Source organism: Pecten maximus, unplaced genomic scaffold (genome assembly GCF_902652985.1).
Source record: "Pecten maximus unplaced genomic scaffold, xPecMax1.1, whole genome shotgun sequence".
NCBI classification, from domain to species: domain Eukaryota; kingdom Metazoa; phylum Mollusca; class Bivalvia; order Pectinida; family Pectinidae; genus Pecten; species Pecten maximus.
In genome coordinates this window covers 1-22381 of record NW_022982743.1, presented here as the reverse complement: position 1 = coordinate 22381, position 22381 = coordinate 1, and the positions used below count along the sequence as shown (strand labels likewise).

The 22381-nt window shown below is 34.7% G+C and overlaps 1 protein-coding gene across 1 annotated transcript; it reads right to left on the bottom strand.

The window, feature by feature from the left end:
- Nucleotides 1–306: 306 nt before the first annotated feature.
- Nucleotides 307–21763, bottom strand: LOC117320889 (gamma-tubulin complex component 3 homolog; the record flags this gene model as incomplete). Its single annotated transcript, XM_033875376.1, is given in 21 exon segments — nucleotides 307–527; nucleotides 1901–2036; nucleotides 3106–3174; nucleotides 4503–4638; nucleotides 5482–5546; nucleotides 6632–6759; nucleotides 9537–9639; nucleotides 10345–10455; nucleotides 11010–11081; nucleotides 13005–13099; nucleotides 13844–13973; nucleotides 15034–15102; nucleotides 15330–15455; nucleotides 16156–16274; nucleotides 16618–16704; nucleotides 17605–17690; nucleotides 18170–18393; nucleotides 19449–19526; nucleotides 20267–20334; nucleotides 20714–20775; nucleotides 21714–21763. Coding segments are annotated over 21 exon segments (2235 nt in total), but the record flags the coding sequence as incomplete, so codon positions are not given.
- Between the last annotated feature and the right edge of the window lie 618 nt (nucleotides 21764–22381).

The window sequence follows — 22381 nt, the reverse complement described above, 5'->3', positions numbered from 1 at the left end:
ACCATTCTAACCGGTCAATTTGGCCGGCGGCCGGTTCTAAATGAAAACCCTGAGCCTAAGGACACACCTGAACAAATGCAACTTACCATAGATTGTCTACCAAGGACACACCTGAACAAATGTAACTTACCTTTGATTGTCTACCAAGGACACACCTGAACAAATGTAACTTACCATTGATTGTCTACCAAGGACACACCTGAACAAATGTAACTTACCTTTGATTGTCTACCAAGGACACACCTGAACAAATGTAACTTACCTTTGATTGTCTACCAAGGACACACCTGAACAAATGTAACTTACCTTTGATTGTTCATCAAGAAGACACCTAGAGATGATGGTATCTAGAAACACCTGGTGAGCGGCGATGATGTAGTCAAGGTCCTCTGCTTCACCGACTTTGGTGAGCAGTTCATCCCACGAGCACTCTAGCACTTCGAAGTTGATATAGTACTGAACTTGCTGGACGAAGTGAACCATCTCACTGGTGAGCATGTGACACTGGTGAAGGATGCTGGATAACTCTGTAATAAAATAATAATACAATGTAAAATCCAACACAATGTGTAAACAGGTAAAATATAATCAGGGGTCCACCAAGACTTTTACTGTAAACAACAAAATTTGATCTGCTGACATAGAAGTGTGCTCTGCAGTTCCACTTTATCAAAATTGTAAGCATCATGTCAAGTTGAACAGATTTATAAAATTTAACTTGGTTTGTAGTGGTGTACGGTGCAGCGGACCTTTTGAAGCATCTTGGTTCAATTATTTGGATTCATATATTGAATCTCAAATTACGAAATTTGGTTTGAATCAGATTTAATTTTACAATAGCCACCAGTAAACAAAATGGTGGCCCTCAGGCGGTCAAAGGTATGGGACCACTTCAAGTTTTCCAAACAAGACGGGAGTTAGAATAATCACTGTGTGTAAATTATGTGACACCACCCTGATGTATCAAACGAGATATCTACTAAGTCAATGACAAATCATTTGTAACAGAAACATGGCGTAGATATATCAAGTTTAGCTGAATGTACGACCGGCAGTACTGCAGAGTCTGCCCACTCTGCTTGTAGCAGTAACCCATCAACATCGACTGAAAATCGAAGTTCTTCAAATCAAATGAAAATAGCTGAGGCTTTTGCCAACAAAAATGAGTTGCGTGTGTCGACTAATGTCTACACATTAGCATTACAAACTCCATCAGAGTATTTCTAGGTAAGGATATGAGGCCGTATTCTGTTGTGGAAAATGAGGGATTCAAATCTGACACCAAGGTACATGTTGTACAATGGCTGTTTGAATCAATTATGAAGCAATAAAGTAAAAATATCAATTTGAAATAACAAATTCATAAGTAAATCTTTATTCAACACAAGCAAATTATATATATATATATATTTTTTTTTAAGTTGTAAGTCTTAATTAAGGTATTTCATTTTATCATATGTAATTGCTGACAAAATAATCCAAAATGGAAGAATTTATAAATAATGAGTATTAACCCCGCATTTTTTAATTCAATTCAAAATTATTCGAACTGAGAAGCTGCGACTCAAACTGGATTTGATTTGAAGAAAGTGTGATTCCCTATTGATTTGGTTTTTATTTGAATAAGTCAAGGATAAGAATTTCCATACCTACATTTATACATACATGTAGGTTTACATGTATTATAAATCCTACCTTCTCAATATTAGGCTCCAAAGTAAACAAGTCAGTTTTATTACACGAATGAAAGGACTTCCTAGCTTCACAGTGTACACAGTCAATGGAGAAGATACCCAGTGAAGATTTTCACCTTGCATTTAGCTCAACTTGCATTTCTGCAAGTGGTAATTTTGGACAGTCACATACTTGTAAGATAAAGTAAAATAAAATCTGTACAGACCTGGAATACACTGAAGCATCTTTGCACTGGCCATCTGATTTCTCCATATATTGGCTAGGATATATTCCATCCTCTTTGACCTCCACAGGAAGTTGAACACTCGCAGATACATGATCATACACTCTGGTGTGAACACCTTTGAGACAAATATTAAACATGATTAATTTAAGGAACACAACCACTCACAAGGACCATTCAATGATTTTACCTCTCACTAGGACTAATCGATGATTAGACGTTTTACCTCTCACTAGGACTAATCGATGATTAGACGTTTTACCTCTCACTAGGACTAATCAATGATTAGACGTTTTACCTCTGATTAGGACCAATCAATAATTTTACCTCTGATTCGGACTAATCAATGATTTAGTTGTTTTACCTCTCACTAGGACTAATCAAGGATTTGACGTTTTACCTCTGTCTAGGACAAATCAAGGATTTGACGTTTTACCTCTCACTAGGACTAATCAACGATTAGTCATTTCACCTCTGACTAGGACTAATCAATGATTAGACGTTTTACCTCTGATTAGGACTAATCAATGATTTAGTCGTTTACCTCTGACTAGGACTAATCAAGGTTTTAGTCATTTTACCTCTGATTAGGACTAATCAAGGATTAGTCATTTTACCTCTGATTAGGACTAATCAATGATTAGATGTTTTACCTCTCACTAGGACTAATCAACAATTAGTCATTTCACCTCTGATTAGGACTAATCAATGATTAGTCATTTTACCTCTGATTAGGACTAATCAAGGATTTGACGTTTTACCTCTCACTAGGACTAATCAAGGATTTGACGTTTTACCTCTGATTAGGACTAATCAAGGATTTGACGTTTTACCTCTCACTAGGACTAATCAATGATTTAGTCGTTTTACCTCTGACTATCTGATCACAATTTTCTGTGACTGATCAAAAATTGACTATTACATGGAAATTTTTCAATATTTTATGAGATTAACAACAGACTTGACAAGTGATTAAAAGAACAAAAGTAATAATCAATTTATATTAAAAGGTATTTAATTACGATATTTCTAAACGTACCAGCTAGATACCTTAATACATATCCAACACATTTTTTCCCAATTCTGATGAATGTTTTTGCAGATACATGTATTTACATATCTGCTCATGATCAATTGTTTATGAAATATGAACAGTTTGAGATTAAAACGTGTAGTGTGATACTGACCGTTCTGATTGGACCATCCACATGATAGTCGAGGCTGAACACATCCCAACCTGTATCACCTGTAGATACCTATCAAACACATCAGAATATAATTACATATTTATCCAATAATGACCCCTGGGACTGGCATTACACATGTCATTACATAATTATATCAATTGAAATTTGTGAGGAAATATCATAGATCGAATATGTTTAACAATCTTCATATTGTCTGGTGGAAAAACAAAAGGTGTATTAAATAGTTTATAGTTGATTCATTCAGTAGTATTTGTAAATTTTAAATTTACAAATACAGAGCAACCCGCTTATTTGCATAGCCCTTTTTCCATGACAAAATATGCAAATAACCGGAGTATTCGTATAGGTGGAGTTGGGTTTTGGCCCCTCTTATACACATGTAGATCGTCAGGTAGGTACTCAAAATGGGCGCTATATGATTGTTTACATTATTTGCATTAAAAATATATTTTTAAAAAAACATTATTTAAAATATAAGAGTAAATACGAAATACATGGGTTGTTATTCTTTGTAAATGTACAAATATTTGCATACACTTCATCGTTTACTTGTCACTCGGAGTCTCTGGGTCCGATATCGGTAATACACGCGTGGGTTGGCACTACGATGTACAATGTCATTGTTTCAATTAACATTCATTTTTGTCTCGAGATGCGTTGTGTTCCTGCTATGAGTATATTAGTTGTTTGATCATAGATGATGAACTGCTGAAGCAATAGACTGTCTTAAATGACCGTGACATGTGTATTGTCGTTTGGGTTTGTTTTGGAAAATGGCGCACACACAGAAAGAGTTGTCGTTCATTACACATATGCCCCCACAATGCAACGCGCCTAGAAAACAATCATGGCGATTGCGACCTGCCTCAGCGAGTGTTCAAGTGCACAGAACACAGGTTTGGATCGATGCTATAATAATATGCTACTGATATGGTCTAAATAATAAGTTAATGTCGATATCGATGCATCGAACGTAACCTGTAATGACGAAGTGTGAACCTATGATAAGATAACGTACATCGTGTCGAATCAATATGTAAGTTAAAACACATTTCATAAAACTTTTATTACGGGAAAATCACAAAAATACCCTAAAATCAATTAAAATTTTTCGATTTTTTGGAATTTTTATATGCATATAAGCAGGAGTCAGTGTTTTAGTCGATGCAAATACACGGGATTGAAATACAAAGATAAAGAAGAAAAAAATCGGGACCTGAGAATTTTATGCAAATAAGCGGGATATTCAAATAACCGATAAGCAAATAAGTGGGCTCTTCTGTACTACTGAATAAATCAACATTTAATTATTTTTTTTTATTTCTATTTTTCACTTTTGACAAAAGATTGATATTTGTATGAAACTTGAGCCGAACCTCCAGAAGTCTGACATCCAGCCTCTTGAGAATATCAGAATCATCAAACTGTGCATTAGTGGCTCTAATGGCTGTCTCAAGGATGCCAGTCAGATTGTGGAGGTACAGGTTCCCTGCTGGCTTGGCAAGATCTTCTCTGTAGAAAAAAATATGCAAGAGTGTCAGTGAAACAGATTAAATTTATTTTCTTGATCAAGAACTAAAGGACAAAAGTTTACAAGTACATCACAATTGATATCAAAGCATTGATCAGTTTTATAATTACAGTATCCCATGGCACGAAAGTAAATGTTTCCCTTATCCCTAAACAATCCAACAGATACATTTTCTCAAGTTATAATTTTCCTTAAGACAATGATTTTATACTATAAACATGTAATTTCTAGTAAAAGTTGCCTTATTTTCTTCTGACACATTCATGAAGATTTTATTTTGACCCTGGCTGTTAATAGGACGTTAAACAAAAACAAACAAACAAACAATTTCATTTTGTAAAATGAACAGCTGTTTCAAAATTTTTTGCACTTATGAAAAATATTGAAAGTTATTCATACAAGACACTAAAAACATGCTCTACTTGTTTTGTGAAGTTCTATTTTTTTTTTATTAATTTGTGGGATGATCAAGTAAGGGCATTTCTATTCCAGTAAAGTATACATCCAACGGGAGGAATCCTGATACATCCAACGGGAGGAATCCTGAAATATTCTATGTGTGTTGGGTTGTGGAGAAACTGCAGTCTTATAGAGTACTGTTTGAATGAAATCCATTATATTGGTGGTCCCTGTATGACTAGTGTTCTCTTATTGGGAATTTTACTAGAATGTAGCCCAAATGTGACATGGAAACTGTGAAAAATTTGATAAAGATAATTTTGATTTAGAGTTTAATATTCAGAACTTCCAACTGTGTTATGCGTTGCAAATTTATTTGACATCCAAAATGTGACTTGTCAGTTATAAGTACAAAGAGATCTTACTCTAGTAGGTCCATCAGATGTCGAATGAAATCTCCTTGTCCCAGTAGTAAGTACCGTCTCATTGCCTACAAACATTAATTGATCAATATTGTAGATCTCATCAGATATTATAACTCATGGAGTAAGAAACGTCTCATCAACTACAAACATTGATTCATCAATAATGTATATTATACAAATGTTATACCACCTAATACAGGTACCATTTCATGGCCTGAAAATTCATGGATTTACTCATCACATTAATCACATTTATTTCCTATGATCTCACTATTGCAAAACATTAAACTGAGATTATTAGGTGGTCCATGTATTTGTAAAATATTAATACATAACCCTCCTTGAGGTGGTCCATGTATTTGTAAAATATTAATACATAACCCTCCTTGAGGTGGTCCATGTATTTGTAAAATATTAATACACAACCCACCTTGAGGTCGTCTATGAATTTGTAAAATATTAATACACAACCCACCTTGAGGTGGTCTGTGAATTTGTAAAATATTAATACACAACCCACCTTGAGGTGGTCCATGAATTTGTAAAATATTATTACACAGCCCTCCTTGAGGTCGTCTATGAATTTGTAAAATATTAATACACAACCCACCTTGAGGTGCTCTGTGAATTTGTAAAATATTAATACACAACCCACCTTGAGGTGGTCCATGAATTTGTAAAATATTAATACACAACCCTCCTTGAGGTGGTCCATAAATTAGTAAAATATTAATACACAATGCTCCTTGAGGTGGTCCATGAATTTGTAAAATATTAATACACAACCCTCCTTGAGGTCGTCTATGAATTTGTAAAATATTAATACACAGCCCTCCTTGAGGTGGTCCATGAATTTGTAAAATATTAATACACAACCCACCTTGAGGTGGTCCATAAATTTGTAAAATATTAATACACAGCCCTCCTTGAGGTGGTCCATGAATTTGTAAAATATTAATACACAGCCCTCCTTGAGGTGGTCCATGAATTTGTAAAATATTAATACACAACCCACCTTGAGGTGGTCCATGAATTTGTAAAATATTAATACACAACCCTCCTTGAGGTGGTCCATGAATTTGTAAAATATTAATACACAACCCACCTTGAGGTGGTCCATGAATTTGATGGATACTAATACACAACCCACCTTGAGATGATCCATAAACTTGTACTTGTTGTGTAGGGTATCGAGGAGGTGGCGACTTGTCTCCTTGTACACAGTGTCAATCATGTGCTGGAATTCACTTATTGTGTCCTGCATAAACATCTCACCCGCTGAAACCATGTGGAGTTTAGAGTAACATTAAGTTGTAGAATACATTATCAAAATTAAAAAAATAATTCAGGCAATTTTACTCTGGTTGATAATGAAGACTTGAGACACAAATTTGAGTACACCCAGGCTATTTATTTTTCACTTATTTGGGATCGGACCTTATTGTCTATTTTTGGGACAATAATTGGTGAATTTCAGGGCAAATAGAATTTCCATGAAATGAACTCAACATCCTTGACTACCATTCCTTCAATTAGTACCACGAAAAATGAATTACCAGGTTTATTTTGTTGTTCTTTTCTTCATTACTTCAGTAACTTTCATTCCAAGTAAAGATCTACACATAAAGCTAAAATGTACCTAGGATGTCGGCACAGAAAGGCATAAGTGGCCTTCCTGCTTCGTTAGTCCCAGGAATTCAATCTGAACCTCCCATTGGGTACCAACTCACTAGAGAGTGGGTCAGTGTGGCAGAATGGTGGTTGTATTGCTTTTGAAAATTAACTAGAACATAAAATCTTTATAATCTCTAAAAAGTGTTCCCAGATAGTAGTCTGGACAGTTTGCATAATTCATACATAAAATACGTTCTATAGGTAAATCAGACATTTTTGAGTTGTCTATTCTATAATATATTTTCCATTGTATACAACCAGAAATTCTAAAATTACTTTGAAATAAAAATATATCATAATTTCTTTGAAATTTTCAATATTTATGGTTTTTAAAAAATACTAACCAAGAACCGTAACTCTTAAATACCAACATTATGGTAACTGTACAATTTTTCTCTTTTAATACCAACATTATGGTAACTGTACAATTTTTTTAGGAAGTTTATGGCTTAAATTAATTAGCAAGAATACTCTGAAAATTATAAATAATCTACATGTTACAATAAAGTCAAATGTATTGTATATCTGTGATTGAATTAAAGAAATAATTTAAGGGAGACAACTCCTTCAGTCTTAGCAATCTGATATTAAGGGAGACAACTCCTTCAATCTTAACTATGAAATTCATCAAAGCACAAAATTTTCAAATACAAATCTCTTCATTGGTGTGATTTTCACATTAAAATCTATTCATGGATGTGATTTTCAAATTAAAATCTCTGAATGGGTGTATGAGATATCTTCTACACAAGATCTGTGCTTCGGATACTCTTACACACTTACAAAGCAGTAACTATTTCAGGGTTCACATTGCCATCCTCTAGAGATGCCGAAGTGGGAGATCTCCCACCAAGGGATTGTTCGTAGTGGGAGATTTAGAATGACATTTTGACATAAAATTATTTTTGTGCAATAATTTTCATCATATAGTACCAAAAATGTTTTATTAGTATAACAAGATAAAGAAGTAAATATCTGTAAATACACATCTGAATGCAAAAAAAAAAGTTAAGTTTGTCTTTCATTTTTAATGATCAATTAATTATTATCTTAAAAATATGTGTAGTAAGTGTAAATTCAAGCAAATTGAGAAATGTTTATCAAAACAATGACCCAAAGCAGTAACATATAAATATAATTCATATCTAATATTTACAGAATTTTTCTAATTTTTATTTTTAGTTTTGGTTTTGGTCTAAACTTATTTTCTTTAGTAATTTTATATATTTTTATTTGCCAATGTATTTTTCTCCATCTTTTATATATATTTCTACCACAATATCCTGTGTTATTCAACTCTCAGACCATCAGTTAATCATTACAGCTGTTGATTAACAATCTGTTTATACCACACGTGGTATAAACTCTGTACGCATTTTGATTGGCTAACACGGTGAACTTTGACCCAAGCTGCAATTGTTATTGACGTCATCAATAATCTAATGACGTCACATCACCGTTTCCCGGACGTCACCGGTACACTTTATTTGCATACGCGAAATTATACTTGGCCACGTTTCCCTTTGATTCAAGCCGATATTATTGTGGTAGAAACAGGTCACACGACTCGAAATTGTTGGATATGGAATTTATTTCACACTCGTAAGTTATTTTTTTAAAGTTGCAAAAAACACTCGCTAAAGCTCGTGTCTTTTGTAACTTTTAAAAAATAACTTACTCGTGTGAAATAAATTCCATATCCAACAACCACTCGTTGTGTAACCTCTCTCTATATATATCTAATTATTTGTTAATATGTGTTTAAACATGATATGAAAAATTTGGAAATTGTATACCTGCTTCTGACTCTACAATTATCAAATCAAAGATGGTGGTCTGTATAAATGTTTTATTTGGATCTGTGCAATGTTTCCACATTCCTATCATTATCATGTGAGTAAATCCCTGTCAATTATTATAAGTGTTAAAACAGTGTAAATACTGTCCAATATTTTTAGTAACGACCGGTTTTTGAAGTGATGGCTTTTAATTCTTATCACAAACATTATAAATTAAACGACCAGAGGGCCCTGAGACTTGACTCATGGCTGATCCGAGCCACTCCTAATTGTCAGAATAATTGCCTTTACACCTGCTGTTTATACATAAACAAGCCACAGCCCAAGTGTTCAGATTGATAAGGACCCGACAAGATTGACAATAGTAGGCACTGTATGTATGACATGCAATCTGGTACATTAGTAATGGCTTAACACGATATGGAGGAAGAATTTTTTAATAATGCGAGATTTGTCTCATGTTGCATGAGAAAGGTCTTCATGAGAGAAAGCTTTGAATATTGCGAGTCTCCCACCAAGGATGTGAGAGGTAGCGACCCTGCTATTTGCAAGTCAATAATACCCACAATATTTATATTTTACCTTTGGTGTTGTCCATGATCATGGCTACCTCGCGACCTTTGGTGGGTGTCCGATCCTGACACACCTGTCTCAGGTAATTGATTGATTTACCTGTGTTGAGTATCTGTCAGAAAACAAAAATCATACATTATAACATCAATCATTCTCCTGAAAGATTTCTTATCGGTCACTCTCTGATAAATCATAGAAAATCATGATCAATTATTGAAATTAAAAATTACCGAAAGTGGCTGGTGTCATAATTGTTGTCATATTATTCAGCTGACAGACAATGTGATCAATGAATATATCAATAATTGTTGAACGCAGATTAACCACTTGTCAACAAATAATGTAAACAAAAACTGCTGATGCCTTTTACAGCCATATTTTAGCTGTAGTGAGAATAGGAGAACAGGGTATAAATGTACAGAGGAATCTTCTTATTTGCATAAGCTTTTTTCCAGGTGAAAATATGCAAGTAAGTGGAGTATGCAAATAGACAGAGTTAGGGTCTGGCTCCGTCCTAGACACACGTAATCCTCCAGTAGACATGCAAATGTGCCCTAGATACATGTAGCGATTATTTGTCAGCCAAAAAGGAATAAAAAGAATAATTTTTCAAGAATTAAAATCCTAACTTTACAAGAATTGAAGTAAGACTGACCCACATGTCAATCTGCATTTGTTGGAGGGATTGAGATCTGTTGATAATATATTATACAGTATATTTCAAATATTCAGTTTTGTTGAATATGCAGCTTCAACTACATGTATCATGAATATGACTGTGTCTAAAGTATACAAATTACATTGTTTGAGAGCGTACCCTTTTTGCCTGGTCCATCGTGATGAAGTATGGGATCATTGACTTCCTCAGAGTGTACTTATCATGCCATAATCGGTCGTTTTTCACCGTCGGGTCAGAGGCCACAAAGAACTGAAAACATCAAAATGAAGTTGATATTTGATAAACACAAACACCTATACTTTACACCCTGTACATGTACTTTTTAAAGAAAGTAAAAATTAAGTAACAAATGTTTAAAGTACCTACTGCTTTTTTTCAGATGCTCTTGACTAATCCTGTCTGATTTCAGCACTGATTCACAAATTACTTGAAGTTTATTAGTTTAAGACACACAATGCAATTTGCATTTTAATTCACGGACCGAAGTTTTGAACAAATAATTCATTTGTTACCTAAATATGCATACCTGGATAAACAGCCTACATCCATGTCTCTCACAGAAATGTGACACTTTATTTCAGATTCATGGTCTTTTCATAGACAGGCGACATGATTCTTCATATTTTTTGAAGGACACCAAGCATAATTCAAGGACTTCTTCAAGACTGCGTTATCGACTGATGGATCAGAACCATAACTGCAAACGTCTTTATATTTAGTCTTCTAAAATGTGTACAAAAATGCCTAATTTAACAATGATAACCAATAACAGAATGAATTTGCCTAGAGTTACAGTGCCTGACCTCATCGTGTGTGTCCTCCAGTTCCCCATCATATATCCAGCGTATCAGTGTGGAGTAGATTGGCTGTGAAACCTGTTAAAACAGACGTCACATCACTAAATCAATAGTTTAAGGAAAAGAGGTTTTAAATCAGGCATTTACTGATATAAATTCTGTTTAGGGCTATTCCAAAATTATCCATGTGGGGGGATTTACACCATCAAATTCCTATATAAGTGCCTCCCACCCCTCCCACAAAGATAATTCTGGAATAGCCCTTATCAGATAAACAATGAGGTTCATGAAAGGAATTTGAAAATAAATTTTCATATATAGCAAATTCTATGAAAATGTCATAGCGTCCAATTTTTAAATATACTGAAACGAAAAAGAAACGCAACATGGAAAATTGTGATTAATTTTGTATTAAATATACATATCTGTATAAAAATCGCGGAAATAAACATGCACCCTGCCTAACACCCATACCAATCTTCAAAATCACCCAAGTGTGACTAGAGACCTATGCACTTCCGGCGCGGTAAAAACATCAAAAACCGTGCCTGTACAAACATATGCGTTCTTTTTTCATTCAAACCAGTATCAATTCATCACTAACATTGAGCCACATCATCGCCAATACTTTTGCAAACAATAATTCCTTTTACAATTATGCCACGGTTATCAAAGGTTGATAGAGGACGTGCTATAGCGATGCTTCTGGCAGGGAACACGCAACTTCACGTCGCTCGACAATTCAGAGTTCACAAATCGACTATTAGTCGATTAGTTTCACGTCTTAACGCAACAGGAAGAGTCGATGACCAGCCGAGATCAGGACGTCCACGCGTAACGTCGCGACGTCAAGACCGGGTTCTTAGGTTGGCACACCTGCGTAACAGGAGATTAACGGCCGCTGAAACGGCAAGGAATACGATTGGTAATCATAACCGTCGAATTCATCCCCAAACAGTGATCAACAGACTGCGTGAGGCTAATTTGCGTGCAAGGCGACAGTACGTTGGTTTACCACTAACACCGCAACGTCGAGCACGTCGTATGCAATGGGCAACGGCACATATGCCCAGACGTTTTTCTATGAGACGTTGGAGGTCTATGCTCTTCACCGATGAATCTCGATTCACGTTATTTCGAGCAGATGGCCGTCAACGTGTGTACCGGCGTCGAGGCGAACGTTTTGCAGACGCCTGTGTTTTGGAACACGACCGATTTGGGGGTGGATCAGTTATGGTTTGGGCGGGAATCTCCCATGGTTTGAAGACGCCTTTGGTGATAGTCAATGGGAATTTAACGGCCGTACGCTATCGGGATGAGATCCTTAGGCCCCATGTTGTGCCGTTTGTTAGGCAGCATCATCTAACCTTTCAGCAAGATAACGCGAGACCACACGTTGCAAGAGTCTGTAGAGACTTTCTTGCGACACAGAACATTGTTCCTATAGATTGGCCTCCATATAGCCCCGACCTGTCCCCAATCGAGCATTTGTGGGATGAATTAGACAGAAGAATTCGAAATCGCCGTAACCTCCCAAATACCCTCCCTCAGTTAGCAAATGCACTCGTCCAAGAATGGAATAACATTCCAATACGGAAAGTCAATGCCCTGATGAACTCAATGCAACAAAGAATTAGAGATGTGATAACTGTTCGAGGAGGACACACACGATATTAGGGCACGGTTTCAAAACTGCTGCCATTTCAACTTGGATTCACGTAGGGTACTACCAATCATGACCTTCTAGCAAAGTGACCTGTTCTTAAAAATCTCTAAACATTTAAAGGATGTTACATCAATATTCAATATTAACTATTACATATGAAATTTAAACATAATGCTCACAAGTATTATTTTATTAAACCTACAATTTGAAGTTGCGTTTCTTTTTCGTTTCAGTATATTATAGCAGAAAAATAATATCAAATTGGGCCAACCAAAATTTGCAGCTAACAAAATGCAGAGATTATGCTTTCATGAAAATTAAATGAGCCAGCTAACCATGGTTAAGGTATGCATGATCAGGGCCTTGATGTTCGGGTCTCCATGTTGCATGTAGGAATACAAAGACGAGGCCAGAGCTCCACCCTTCTTTCCTGTAATATAACAATAGTAATTCTTACCTGTAATATAACAATAGTAATTCTTACCTGTAATATAACAATAGTAATTCTTACCTGTAATATAACAATAGTAATTCTTACCTGTAATATAACAATAGTAATTCTAACCTGTAATATAACAATAGTAATTCTTACCTGTAATCTAACAATAGTAATTCTAACCTGTATAATTGCAGTTCTTATATTCAGTAAATTATAAAGATGTTTCCCATTAACAGTTAACTCCGTTATTCATTCTTTGTTTAACACATGAAACAAGAAATTTTCGAAAGCTCAAAAAACTATTTTTTATCATTGTTGATGGTTTTTTTTTTTAGATAATCACCTTTCATGACAGTTCTTAAATGTAATATTGTAAATATTTCTGCAAATGGATTTCACAGAAATTTAAACAAAGTACAATTTTTTTTTTTTTTTTTTAAATAATGAAGATGATGTTTGCAAATAAGTACAGAAACAGCAAAATTTTGCCTTATTGTTGATTTCATGGTAGAGGCAAAACAATCCTTTTAATAGTCAATTTCGTATGTCTTACCTTTCAATAATCATGGCAAAAAGAGGCATTATATATCATAGTTCTAAATATAAGTCAATGATGATATCATTCAAAGATCTTGGCCTACCAATAAAAACAAAGAAATGATATCTCTGCTACAACACAATTCGAGGTAGGAACTTCAATAATATATTTTCAATTAATGTTCTTTAGGTAAGTACCTCGACATACGTCCACCACTGTCGCTAGCGTCTTAAGTCGTAAGAGTGGATCAAAAGTCCACACCACCAACTGTCTCAGCGTGATCGAACTCTCCTCTGGTGATATCAGACCTATATCTCCTTGGTTTAACTGTAAGAAAGGAACTCATCAATATATACTGTGTAATATTTTTATAAAGATTTCCTTCTGAATCACAGACTTCCACTTTTCAAGATTAGATTAAAGCTGTCTTTTCTCCAAATTGTGCACAAGCTGTGGACCCTTGAAATTGACAAGGCTAGCTATATACATTGTATACAAGGTTTAGCTATATATATGTACAAGGTTTATCTTTACACAAACAGTATACGTATCAATGAGTACAAGTGTCGTTGCAACGTGTCATGACCGACTGGTCTCTTTATCAAACTGGCTGACTGACTGTGTGAGCGAAAATCATGTTCACCTATGTCTATGTGACAAGATGGTAATTATATATTATTGCTTGACGATGGGACATTTCGTCTATGGATATCAAGTGTATATACACGCTGTTTCGAATAGACTACTGATTGGGTGTAGACACTGTCCATCAACACACTAGTACAGGAAGCAATATAATACTGAATGTGTAAACATAAACCAGGCTAGCATTCTACTGTGGGACCTTCCAAACTGACCAGAGACTTGTTCTACAGTGGGACCCTCCAAACTGACCACAGACTTGTTCTACCGTGGGACCCTCCAAACTGACCACAGACTTGTTCTACAGTGGGACCCTCCAAACTGACCACAGACTTGTTCTACCGTGGGACCCTCCAAACTGACCACAGACTTGTTCTACAGTGGGACCCTCCAAACTGACCACAGACTTGTTCTACAGTGGGACCCTCCAAACTGACCACAGACTTGTTCTACCGTGGGACCCTCCAAACTGACCAAAGACTCAACTTTCAGAAAGTTCTATCCTGGAACCCTATATATTGATGAGGGACTATCTTGGAGTCTCGAGTAAGATGTTACAACAACTGTCATCTGGAATTAAATTAAGCCTGATCAATCATATTATAAATTGTTTTCCTCATTTTTACACCACAAAGACGACAATATAAATCTCGTCAGGTATTGTATCAACCCTCAGGTCAAACAGATAAAACAACTTCTCGTATCCATATAACTTAAGATATATTTCTCTGCTAGTAAAATTTACCTGCCCCTCCAGGACAGCGATCAGCCTGTAGTACTCTGTCAGTTCCTGGTGTAATGCTGCACAAAAACTCTGAAACAAAATATACATTGTTATTTTTACTCAGATAAGGCCTGAAACTCCATCTCAAAATCCAAGATATTCATAGGATATATTTCATAAAATTAGTAAATTAGAAGAATTCATTTGTACAAAACTTACCAATAAACTTGACTTAACTTCATTAATTTTATAAAATCATTTCAAAAATACAAATTTTAAGATTTTATTTTGCACAATTCCAACTTGACAAAGCTTACCTGTCCAACTAATCCAAATGTCTTGTCGGCACTTCTCGTCTGGATATAGTCCTTGGTTTTAGAATACAGCCATCCACACTCGGCAAGCTTACTGACTAACTGTCGTATTGCTTTAGGAATCCCAGCCTTCAAACACACAGCATTATCAGTATACATTAAAGACAGCTCCGAGCAGACATAGCTTTACATTTACAAAACAAACAACAAACGATGTAAAATAACTTAAAATATTAAAAAAAAAATTGTCTGTCACCTTACAAGTTACCTCCCTTTGACTAGATGGGGTATGGCCGAGAGCTTTATCAATCCTGTAGTGCTGAAGAGCATGGTGCTGAATAGTTATGGCCAACAACCCGTTCAAAACATGACTTGGAAGTATGGCTGACCTTAAGCATGGGTACCATAGCTTGGTTGCTCAAATGTCCAGGAGTGGGCAAGAGTTGGGAGTTACATCACTAAGGTCTGGTGTTAAACTTATTTTTTACTCTAGTCTGGGCCGGGTAGAGTTTATGTATACAGTCCAGCTAACCCTTGGTTCTGGGGTTGAATTGACCAATTTGGGGCGTATAGCAGTAGTCTGGCATCATTAATAGTCCATGTTATTACATGGTGTTAGTTTACTGCCATAGGCCTAAATGCTGATGAAGAGGGATGCTGTTTCGGTTGAATATGGATCAATCAATGTAAGAGATAAACTGATAAAGCAACAGGCAATCAATCTGACAAAGGTAACGCCGTGTCGGGGAGGCCATTTCCTTCCTCTTTTCTAAAGGGGGTTTGAAATTACGTTGAGGATATTGGTTCAAATCCCTAGATTGTTATGTACCTGTGAGTCTATTCGGTAGCCTTCTTTAGAGGAATCAAATTTAATCCATTTTCCCTCAATCCCTTGGAAAGCATACACAAGATCTTTGATCAATTCTGCTTCTGGCAGTTCAAAGGACGCTGGAAATACAGAACAAAAGCTCACACCAGTGTAAACTAAAGAATCAGACAACTTCAGAACATAAGATCATCACAGCTTCCACGTCTGAGAAAATTCTGTAACTGTAAAATGGGAAACTTTTTTACCTCTGAACAAAAACTTTTGGGATAATAATTTATCAAGGAGATTTAAGTACTATAGTCAGACCATCACTTTTACAGAACTTAAAATCTATATATGTCATCAATATAAGCAACAATTATATATTGTTACATTAAAAGACAAGATGATTAATAGGTCATTTTAAGTGGACCCACTTATCAAAACTGGCTCTAAACAATGTTATTTTCTAAGAAAACATACTTTTATCTCCTCGGAGAACCAATATATTTGTTTCAGGTTTATTACGTCGATTGTCCCTGCTTGGCACTAATGCTGTGTTTGATTTTTCTGTAATTTAGAAATAAATACATTTGAAGCTCAAAGTTGTAGCTCAAATATCAAACAGTACAAAACAACTTACTGACTTGATGAGGTCAAGAAAATGACCTTTCAACTTATGACAGATATTTTCTTGGCCTCCCACCAGTAGGTACAAAGAAGAGAGAAATCTTTTCTTAAGGTTAATAATGTTACTGGAAATTTTATCACATAACTGACCTGTTATCTATTGAATTCTATAATCAGAAATTGATTGGACATCAAAATATAGACAATGACATTACAATATGAGAAGGAAATGGTGCAACAAAATAACTGCTTTCCTTTTATTTTGTCATACACATTTTGACTTCTATTTTGTTATTTCTACACATTTTGACTTTCGTTTTGTCCACAAACTTTGACTTTTATTTTGTCCACACACTTTGACTTTCACTGTGTCCAAACATTTTGGCTTTCATTTTGTTTTGTCTACACATTTTGACTTTCATTTTGTCCACAAACTTTGACTTTCATTTTGTCTACACATTTTGACGTTCATTTTGTCCATACATTTTGACGTTCATTTTGTCCATACATTTTGACGTTTATTTTGTCTACACATTTTGACTTTCACTTTGCTCCACATTGACTTTCAATTTTTCTTCACATTTTGACTTTAAAACTTATCAAAACAAGTTTTTTGAGTTATGTGATAAAACTATCTTAAAATTTGTTCTCATATTATAGATTTTATTAGTCTCTTTTTTTCACCCTTTTATTAAAAACCTTTTAAGATTTTCAAGTTTTCCAAAAAATCATTAATAGAATTCAGAATTCTAGGGATACAAAGAGACAAACAAAGTTGTCCAAAATAAACCTGACGGAACACATTTCATTTCAAGCATTCCTAGTGTAACTGAGGATGACCTTGTCTTGTTAGGGTAGAAGCCAAACGAGATCCCAAAGTTCGACTGCTACCAGTCCGGTCGAGTTCAACAGAGTTGAATGTTGTCCTGAAAAAAATCAAAACATAATAAGCATTAGCTTCATGTCGATAAATATATTAAGTTATGAATATTTTCTTTTTTCATTAAAATTAATAGCACCTCATAGGCTGGTACTGAAGTAAATAGCGATGACTATATTCCAAAATAGAGGACATTTGGATAATGGTGAATAAGTTCAAACAACTTTCCATACTGACATATATAAGTTCAGTATGTACAGATTTGATAGAATAAGATGCTGAAAATTACAAAGTTGAAATCCCTGAATTTGTCTCAACCTTATTCATTTTAAGACCAATTTTGGAAAGAATGAACTATTCCTGAATATGGCTCTACCTTATTTATTTTAAGACCAACATCAGAAATAATGAATTATTCCATTTGATATCAAGGAATTCGCTATTAACACATTGCACTGTAATTAACATGGGAAATGATGATAGAATATATTCCTTTTTACAACATTATGAGACATATCAACTTACACTGGCATATATGAGTGAGGAACTGTAGGATTACTATTGTTGAGGTCACTACGGATGCTACTGATCCCACTACTGCCAGTGGTGTTAGAGACGGAGTGTAACGTCGTCACCTCCCCAACACTCCCGGGTGGGGGAGGGTATCTGTGTAGGGCAGGATTGAACGGCGTGGAGGTAGCATGAGAGGGCAAGCCAGATCCAAACAATGAAGTACCATTAACTGTAGGCTGAAAATGGGTCACACAAAAACAGCTTAACCTACACATTACTCAAACCATGTTTTCGAAAATTACTTTCAATTGAAATTTTGAAAAAGTTTTTTTTTTTTTTTTTTTTTTTCACTTTCTTTATTTTTCCAAGTTCACATATATAAACACATTGCTACAAGAAACAAAACATGGCTTTTTGATTAATTCTTACTTCTACTTACATATATACTTTTATTGTCTAGCTAGTACAAAATATATTTTCAATCTTACTTAATATTATTAGTTATTAACTAGATCCAGTACTGTGCTGATAGAAATCCATCTTTCTCTTATTCGGTTTGCCTTTGTTCGGAGATAAAATATCACACTTTGTTTTTCAATTTGTTTATAGTACATAAAAATTGACCGGATCATTGACCGGATCTTTTGAAAAAGTTACAAATACTCTCTATCATTTCTCAATTTTGTTTTTGAAATATTATTATTAAGGATATTCCTAACCTTAAAATTTCCCATACAAATCTCAGGGATTAATCTAGAATTTAGGGGAAACTACCCTTTTTGGACCATAGGGGAAAATCAGTTTTGAAAAGGGGAAATTTAAAAATCTCATACTCTTATTGTAGAAGTTTCAGTTTTTTCCTTTAAAAACACATTTTCCAAGTAAAAACAGCAAATGGTTAATTAGGAAAGCAAATCTTGAGTATTTGGGAATATTATTGCCATAAAAATGAGGGAAAATACAATATTTCAGTGAATTTAACAGAAGTCTGAGGGGAAAAATGGAACAAAATCCTGAGGGGAAACTACCCATAAACGGTAGTAAAAAATCCCTAGATTGATCCCTGAATCTATTACCAAATTTTACTAAAAGTTCCTAAACCAAGTTTTTTTCTTAAAATCCAATATAAATGCTTTCCCACTTTTTCAGAAATACTGAACGAAACTTGGGCCATGACTTTCTTAAGCGAGATCATTTGTTTGGCTATTAAAGTCATGTCTGTTAATTCTTAACTCCACGCTGTATTGATAATATGTGACTTGATATTTCAAATAAATGGAGATATGCCTACCTTTGCAGCTGGTCCATTAGCAGAATCACTAAGTGACATCAGAAGATACAGGACAGCCCATCTTTGCTTCAGTAAACCCTACAGTTCAAATACAGTAGGTAATAAAAGAGTTCCTACAAAGACTTCAAGACAGCTTGTCAAGTCAGAAAATATACAAAGGTTCATACTTCAAGTCTACTTTATTATTAAGCCTGCATAATGAACAAAATTATGGTAGTCATTATTTTTAAATGGCCAACGTTATTTTGAGGAGTATTAAGGTAACATTTGTTTCATGCCATTAATATCAGTCAATAGTCAAGACTACCTCCCCAATGTGTTGTTTTATCAACAAGAATGTCCAGCTGTTAAATAATACAAACAATTTCATTGTGAACTGTTGGTGTAACAGCATTTTTATCAACCTTCATCTCCATTTCATTATATCATCAGGAATTCAGGTCTTTCAGTGGACACAAAAAATGATCGCCATGTATTCAATAATCTGTACTAAAACAAGGATATAGTTATCAAGAACCCCCCCGCCCAATGCAAATATTGTATTACATGAAATTAACACATGGGCAACATGCATAAAAACATGAAACACATGACCAAGCATTTAGAATTATTACATGTATTTGTGTTCAGTCATCAAGTTCCTGAATGTAGTCAACATAATTAGTAACATGTCTACCAAGCAAGTTTCATCAAAATTTTATCATTCCTTCAAAAGATATCATGCGGAAAGGGAATCCGGACAGACGGACGGAACCCACTTGTATATCCCGTTCAGCGGAGGATAAAAATGTATGTATGCCTTAGTCAATACCACTCACCTGAGCCTGAAGTTTCCTGTGTAGGTCTGAAAAGATGGCTGCATCTTTCTCTCTGCCTTTCCGAACCACTAAAATGAAAAGTTACTTATTCAATTAAAAGAACGGAATTCATCAGAATACTGTTCATTATTGGATGTAAATCTCAAAAACTTGGATAATATATAAAGTTAAGTGTAATACACAATTTTTCAAAAATAATTAAATAGAAAATATGGTGGTTTCTAATTGAATATCTTATCATCACCTATAAATGACTGAATATGCTGACAGTTGCCATATGCTTATCAATTTTTCATTCTTCCAATGGGAAAATCAATCATCTTTAACCTGGTCTAATTAGAATTAATATATTTTGTAATTTGAAATAAAATGTGAATGTTGTGTGTTAAGTGATCAACAGTTATTGAACAAGTAACAACATTCCATTGTATACATGTATTGTCTTACATTTTCTTTTGATTTTTTCTGCAACTTGAAATTCATTTGTTTCAACTGGAGATCCAAAGTTACTGAAAACAAAAGAAACAATAATTAGCTACAACATTTCATACATTTAAATTCCAAAGGTGTATATGCATCACAAATACTTCCAAACTTTCGCAAATTTTCATGGTGGATTGGATGCTTTGGTACATGATCAAAATGCCAAGCCTCCCAAAACACATTTGTAACCACACCTTCTTGACAAACACTTATAAAACAACATATAATTAAGCAGTACTTTCTGTCTGCCCCAAGATGTGTAGGGGAGACTTTCAAGCTGTTGATAAGACATTAAACAATACTTAAATTAAACATGTCGTACTTACAGACCTGCCAACCTTTCAAATTCAAAAATAGTAATTTGGCCCATTTTTGAGCAAAAAAAGAGTAATTCTTAACAATTCTTGCCAAATCTATTGCATCAAAAAGAGTAATTTGCTACTATTTCGAGAGAAAAAAGAGTAACGACCACCACAAAATAGTAAAGATTACTATAAAATAGTAGTAGTTGGCAGGTCTGTACTTACTGCACTGCATTTTCTAAATCATTCACAGTAACAAATTTCTCAACCATAATTCACATCTTAATCTATGTCAGAAATCCACCTCTTTGATAGGGATGGTTAGCAAGAAAGACTCATTGCACTGTTTATTGCATACAGCCACTCACTCTAAGTTGTATATCACCATTAATGTGTATTTTTCTACTTCTACTGTACATTGTAGATAACAAGCATACTGTGTATTGTTAAAGCTTAAAGCAACACATGTCTCCTACCCCCCCCCCCCCCCCCCCCCCCCCCCCCCCCAATATCAGGATGCTTTAATTTCAACAGAATTATTTTTTTTATTTTGATGTTTAATTCAAATCAATAAACTTATCTTAATGAGGAATATATAGAAAATATGTCAGTAATATTTCCAGAGATGCTCATGTAAATACATGTATGTAGCAAAATGTTACCTTCCAATGATCTTTAGAGAATGCTGTAACACTGGCAAAATGGAATCTGAAAGAACAAGTTACAAAATTTGTGTATCAACAATAGATTCTCTCTGTTTATCAAATATATAATCAAAAGCTTCTGGTATCTAGACTGAAAATCACTTATATTAACTGATATACTTAAATTTTTTTTTCGAAATGCGGCTAGAATGGGAAACAGGGCCTTTTCTAAGGACTTTTTGTAGCCATTAATTAGCTGTGATAACGTCTGGGGTAGCTCCTGACGATGGAAAGACAATTTCTGACTGATGGTCATTGTCAGAGCTACGATTCCCTCCCATTGCAGATAGTGTTGCAAAATAATGAACCTCAAAAATGTCTCCATAATCTGCCATGATACTTCTCAGTAAGTGCATCCTTCTTTGTGTAATTATTTAATTTAAGAATGTTTGACCTTGCTCAACGAGATATGAAGCTCCGAATATGTTTATCTGTTGAAATCTCGCGGGAAATCTCATGAGCATCAATTTATTTTGATTTTCTTATTTTTTTAACCTTTACACTTGTATCAAAGATGTCAGCATGTTATTAAATAATATCGCTGTGTGTCTTGCTCGTTTTGGAATTTACCATTTATTGTCAAAGAAATGACATAATGTGCAGCGGGTTTGTGGATTGAATATTGA